The 7,100-nt window shown below is 35.4% G+C and overlaps 1 protein-coding gene across 1 annotated transcript; it reads right to left on the bottom strand.

Annotated features, from left to right (window-relative positions):
- Nucleotides 1–366: 366 nt before the first annotated feature.
- Nucleotides 367–6,902, bottom strand: LOC132564791 (uncharacterized; the record flags this gene model as incomplete). The annotated part of the gene is made up of 7 exons (XM_060229416.1): nt 367–449; nt 782–908; nt 3,680–3,845; nt 4,311–4,386; nt 5,878–6,026; nt 6,263–6,405; nt 6,754–6,902. Coding segments are annotated over 7 exons (893 nt in total), but the record flags the coding sequence as incomplete, so codon positions are not given.
- Nucleotides 6,903–7,100: the final 198 nt, after the last annotated feature.

Raw genomic sequence — 7,100 nt, 5'->3', positions numbered from 1 at the left:
CTAGGTCATATTACATGTGTGAAAACGAATAAAAATGAATGCGCTGATCACTAGAAACACGAGGACACAACGCGATTACAATGCATTTGTTCTTTTTTTTTTAATTGTAAAGGAAGATTCCAAAATGTAAAACATAAACTTTGGAAAGAACTGTTGGATTTCAACCTTTTGTAGGGTGTTGTATCCTCAGTCAGAGAACATGTGAAAGTGTCAGGAAACTTATGACCTTTGTTTAAAGTGAATACAAAATATTTAGCTATAATATATAATTGAAAGTCTTTAACAATTGGTATATGATGTTGCAAAAAAATATTAAATTTGTATCTTGTACCAAATTCTGATATATTTCTTGTTACAAGAGGAAAATCACTCCTTAATGAATTTTACGGTCACGATTGCAAAGGCTGCCACAAAGAACGCCATGGTGTTGATCATTTCAAATCCAAGGCCTGAAAGAAATAAAGGATATCCATGATAGTCTAAATCTAAAATATGTAAGAATAATTACGGAGTACAATGCAATTCAGATAAATGTTTTATTGTGTCAAGTGTTTCGTGCAAATTTCGAGGCTGGTTGTAAAATATAATTGCATTAATAAATAATTTTTTCACATTAATGATCACAGGTTTTTATACAACATGAATTCCAACAATGAAGCGGTTAGTGGGTTAATAGACACCATAAAGGTTCGTATTTAATGAGATAAGTGTGTAATCAGAATCTTTCTAATTTTCCTGCGATATATGTTCTATGTTTTATGCGTTTTGCTTATTTACTTACGTCCTGCCCCACTGGTCACGCTGGTCAGCATTGTATCTTTGATGGTTAATGACGTTGTAGCTTTTGTCATGGTTATGTCAGATGACATGTGGTTGATTCTCTTTCTTTTAGTCTTCGAACATCGGCTCTGTTTGTTCAACATAGATTAATACAAATAGAGGAATTGTATGCTCAAAACTTCTTCGAATTTACAACTGCTTGCTTTGAGGCAAATCAATCAATCGAAAATTCAACATTGGATCCTTAGTTTTATTCCCATAACTTCGATACATGACGATCTGACTACGCCCCGCTGGAATCGCCGTCCAGTGACCTTTTATTGTCAACCTTCATTATCTGTTAATGACTAATGAAATTATCCTGTTTCTCAATCGTTTAGAGACGAATTTACACAATATGATTTTCTGTCAATCACAGCAATACAACATATTTATATTATTTTCAACATGTTAATATGTACACGTTTCAAGGTAATTTCTCGAAATAACATTACACATTAGATCTATGTTTACCGTTCTATGACATCGCCACTATGTGACCTTACCGAATGTACATTACCAGCATATACCTGCCAGTAAAAGTATCAAAACTTAAACAGTAACGTAAACCAAATGAGTTTACTTCCCTTTGCACGGTTTTTGTCAATTTCCTCTTAACCAAGCAACATTGACATTGCACTAAAATGACCGCTAAAAGTATGAATTGAACCATATCTAAAATATGTTAATACAATTTCACAGATGTGCATTTTTGTTAGCGTTGACGAAAGTACCGCCATTTTAGCTTCGTTGACAGCTCCATTGGACAACTTTCCGACCTAATGCCAACAGCAACCATGTATAAAGTTGAATACATTATGGGATTATAGATACTATCTAATGTTGCGAAAAATAAGTAAGTTTAACTGTTATAAGTTCATTCTAAATCTAAAAAGTAAAGCCGTCTTTATTTTCATGATTTATTGAACGTCAACAACACTCAACTGCATAAACATTAAAGATGGCCGCCATATTTGAGAGAGCTAGCATCAGAAAGTTGACTGTGGTAACAAATTGGAGATTTATGCGTATATGAATACTGACTTTATTTGACAACAACTGCGAAACCAACTACCAGCTCATATTATTCTTGTTTTACCGAAATGAGTCAAACAAGGAATTTAACTGCGTGAGGAAACCGGAGTATCCAGAAAAAAACCCCACATATTCTGGCGGCGCTCAGTTATTTACATTTGTCGGTCAAATTCACAACCCAGAGAAAACAATACTGAACAAATTTCGTCCAATATTAAACTTATTGCTTATATTAAAGGCAGCTTCCGTGATTCGCTCGTCATGTATTTCCCCTATCAAGCTTTCAAATACCAGGTTTGTTAAACTAAAAATGAAATGAAAGATTATATACTCAACAAAAAAAGAAAGGTTAAATGTTTCCTTGGCGAATACCTGTAAATGAGTGAAAACAAAATGACGTTTGTGCAATAAGAAAATGATAATGCTTTACATTACAAAATCCAACGGGTTACCAAAATCATTCAAGCGTGAAAGTCTGTATTAGCGAAAGAGCTGCACGAGGTTTTCTGCGACTAACTTGTATCTTCGCTTGAATTTCATAAACATTCAAACTGTGTAAGTCGTTTAAACCAAACCGGGGTCAACATCCGATCGTCCCCGAAGCGGCCGACCCGGTAAAACGACCGTCAGGGATGACCGTCGTATACAATTGATACACTTGCGAAATCGATTCGTAACCGCAGTAGAGACTACAAGGACATTGTTTGGGTGTCGTGTGACTCCCCAAACAGTTCGCAACAGGTTGTGGGCCTACCATTTGAAAGCGCGGCGTCCCTACACTGGACCCAATTTTTTGCGACGTCACTGTAATAATCGGCGTAACTGGATCCGTGTTCACCGTCGTTTGGCCTTACGACAATGGAACAATATTCTGTTTTCAGATGAGTCCAGGTTTTGTCTGCAACACGGTGACGGAAGGCGCAGAGTGTGGAGGCAACGAGGGGAGCGTTTTGCTAATTGCTGAGTCGCAGAACGGGACCGCTTTGGCGGCGGAAGTGTAATAGTTTGGGGTGATATTTGTGGGGAGACTCGTACCAGGCTTGTTTTGTTAAATGACAATTTAACCGGCATTCGATATCGGGACGAAATTTTAAGACCAGTGATTCTGCCATTCTTAAGACGCCATGGCGTTGGCGCCATTTTTCAACAAGATAACGCACCAGCGCACACCAGTCGCGTCGGCAGATCTTTCTTGCAGCAGAATAACGTACAGGTGTTAGATTGGCCATCTAAATCACCTGATTTGTCACCGATTGAGCATGTCTGGGACGTTCTTGGGCGACGCGTGAGTGAACGTCAAAATCAGCCGTCAAACTTGCAGGAGCTGGCCCAAGCCTTGATCGCTGAATGGAACAACATCTCTCCTCGAATTATCTGCCGGTTTACAAGTTCCATGCGACGACGCTGCAATGCTGTTTACTTCGCAAACGGTGGCCATACTCGTTACTAATGGTGTTACCTTTGAAATTGACCCCAGCGTCCTTTATAGTCGAATAAAATCAACTGAACGCAAAGTTTTATAATAAACCATGACTGCAGTTTTATCAGAATTGATCAATTACTTTATTCGTACTTGATTGGTAAGGATTTATGAAGGGGTTAATTAATTAATCACAGAATAAAGTAGTGTTACCTTTCTTTTTTGTTTAGTATGTTGTAATAACATGGTTGGTGGATTATAACCTGTTTCCTTTTTTAGAATCAACCGATACAAGATTTTCATATTTCAAAATTCATCTTGAAACGGAGTACAGATATTTACAAATCAACATTTAAGTAATTAATTCATACAATCTTAATCAGAAACAGATATGTTTGCACTTACTAGATCACATTCAGTTAATCCATATCCTTTTGGACACACGCGCACTGTGCATGTGATAGTGATTGTTTTTGAAGACCCAACAAATCGGAAGCCGTACATGGTGTTTGTGACATTGTTTCCATTTCCTTTCCACTTTTCCCCAAACAACTCTTCGTCATGTTTACAACTGAAACATTAAAATACTTCTATGAAATGGCTAATTACTGCTACATGCTTACTATATTTGCGGACAGCTTTCAAATAAATTCAACAGATTGAAGGCATATAGCGATTACAAACTGCTTATATCATTAACATTAAGAAGTTTTTCTTATCTGAAACGTTTAAAACGAGCCTGTAATATGAATAAAACTAACCCTTTCGTTTCATTATTTTATCTTAGAATATTATTTGAAAAAATATAACTTTGTATAATTTGTTTCTGATTTGAGAGAAACTGTATTGTAGCAAGGTTGCACATTACATAAGCTATACCGCATTAGTTAATTCAGTAATGAATAATGCCGTACCAAGTAAAACAACATGCAAAAAATGAACAATGAAGCCATAAATTCATTTGAATAATTAGTTAAGAAATATGTGAAGAATGGATTTAGATATGGATCAGACAATAAATATCAGATTGAATTACCCTGCTTCAATCCACAATGTCTCTTCCTTTCCATTTCCTGTTGCCTTACATTCTGTTGGTTTGATATCAACATTTCCTGCAAGATATACAATGTAAATATTCAGAGGAATTAATTTTATTTCAGTTTTGCCAGATCCCTGAAAAGGAGCCTCGAAGGAGTGAGTGAATACAATGTACAATAGTGTATTAAATAGGAATGAAAACAATGAATATCAATAGTGATTTGAATTTTGCATCATTCGTTCTTATTGATTCCTCATTGTATCCAGTAGCAATATCAACCTATCATTAATTAGGTGGCCATGTGATCCATCGGTATTTACTCCTCACGTGAAAACAATCCGTGTGAAGATGGTGATGTTTAGTGCAACATGTAAGCTGAACTGAAGGATCACGAGGTTGCCATTTTGGATCCTCGAGAGTTTTAATATTATTTGTCATAGAAATTTATATAAATGACTGAATTCCTTTGACATGTAGGAATTCGTTTTAACGTCAGCAGTCTTGATATATGGATAACCATTGTCTTTCATCAGAATGTATTGGTCAGGATGTGTTAACCCAAAACAGTATCTTCTGTAACCCGAATTTGCTCCCGTTTTGTAGTATTGTAATATACATACTGTAGAATATCTGGGAGATTAGTATCGTGACAAGATGGAATTATTGTTAGTCAATAAATTTAATATTAAATCTTAAAAAATCTGACCCACATTTGATAAATGACATAACATCTCATCAAGGTATACCCATACCCCAAGTTCAGTAAGAGATACTGAGAGCCCAGACAAGATAACAAGACAAAAGGACAAACAGACAGACACAATACAAAACCACTTCACCCCCTCAAATCAGGAGTAATACCTCCAAACAGGCAAGAACTGGCACTGGATAAGAAAGCATTAACAGCATGACTTTTTTTTAACGATTTTGTAGGGTTAACTAATTCAGGTTACTACATCAAACAATCCATTGATCAAACAAAATATTATTTTATTGCATTAAACGGTTCAACCGTTACGTTTAACGTAATATCTATTTTTATTTCATTAATCGCCGAAATTGTACTATCGACAAATTTAAGAAGGTCCTTAGTGTAATAAAGTCCGAAATTAAGGGGACATAATAGATACACCCTGGGACACTGTACCATATTGAGTCTCCTGTTTTGTATTGTTATGTCTGTTTTGGTATAATTAGGGTCCCACACCGTGATGCGGAAGCCCTATAGGAACCACACGGTTAGTCGGTCCGTCTGTCGATCCAGACAGCAGGATGTACGGACGTCAGCACTTTTGTTTTCCTATGATAGCTTCAGTTATGATTAGATTAATGATTAGAATGTCATCAAATCATCTTGCATGTGGCTAAAATGGCAATTAGCGCCGTTGTTACATTCAGAGTTGTGTCAACAGGTAACATACAGGACATTTACAGGTCACATTTAACATTGTCACAGATAACATATAGAACAGTTACAAGTAATACACAGGACATCTACAGGTAACATATAACACAGTCACAGAAAAGTGTATAGTGTTATGACATATGTGATTCCATAGTTTACCTGTGGTCGTTATTGAAACGGTCAAGGCTTGACCAATGGTTGCTTCCTCAACTGTACCACTTTGACCTTTGATAGTCATTGTTAATTGTGATATCGGAGTAGGTGTAGGTTTTGTCGCCATGCTTACTACATGAGTACTGACTTCATTCCTGAAAAAAATATATGCATTCAATGCAATATATCTGATAATGGAATCCATCACTGACATAAAGTTCCATATTAAGTATAAAACTAAGCAAATGGCTGTGATAGACCAATTTGATCTTCATCACTATTCAACAATCTGTATTCAATTAATATTGCCCGTGGCTTGCTGAGACATTTTCTTGTCTTGAAGAAAATCAAACAATCAGTGACGAAATATTAAAAATTGTTGACAATTAACCTGACGTTTTCAGCAAATGTTACGTTGAGGTAGTACGGCTTGATATTGACATCCATACATTTGATTTGAAAGGTTTTAGCATGATGTCCTCCTATTATGTCTGATCCATTTTTAGCCTCAAGTACAACATCGACTTTTGTGTTCTACCAAAATGAAAACAACGTATCCATTATCATTCATCCAATAAACTTCCTCTCTCTTAGATACAATCAAATTGATGTAAATGTACAACGACACTCAAAGAACGAAAGAAATACACTTATATCTGTACGATGCAAATAATGACACAATTTCATTGAAGTTATGTTTTACATATGTAGTAGTGCTAGGAATGTAAAATTCTTATATGAAAAAATTTCAATTCAGTTTTCACATACAGATAAATAACTGAAATATTATACTGAAAACGTTTAAGTTGTTTCGCTGTTTGGACGCAGTTATTGTTTTATATATAAGTTGAACAATTATGTTTCACTTTGATTACATCTCACCTTTTTGCAATGTTTTAGAACAAACGATCCATCTGGCTGACGTGCTGGTTTGGCACAGGTGCCATTAGCTGACTGATTGAGAAACTTCATTGTCAGATTAGATAAGGAACCTCTTTGATTAATAATACGGATGTCCCCTCTTGTGCAATCTTAAATAACGAACATTAAATAATTCTATCTAAAATTATGAATTGACACTAATAAATTTAATGGTTAAAATCCATAATACTAATACATATTGAAATTGTATGCGGTAATGAATCTTAATGAAATTTGATACAATATATCTATAAACAACATAAACGGTAGTTACATTATCTAACAAAGACAGATTCAGTTTTATTTGG

The sequence above is a fragment of the Ylistrum balloti genome, unplaced genomic scaffold, assembly GCF_031769215.1.
Source record: "Ylistrum balloti isolate Yb309-2 unplaced genomic scaffold, AGI_CSIRO_Ybal_v1 Utg372764, whole genome shotgun sequence".
Taxonomy (NCBI): Eukaryota; Metazoa; Mollusca; class Bivalvia; order Pectinida; family Pectinidae; genus Ylistrum; species Ylistrum balloti.
The sequence above is the reverse complement of the archived record's forward strand: the minus strand, read 5'-3'. Positions and strand labels throughout refer to the sequence as shown.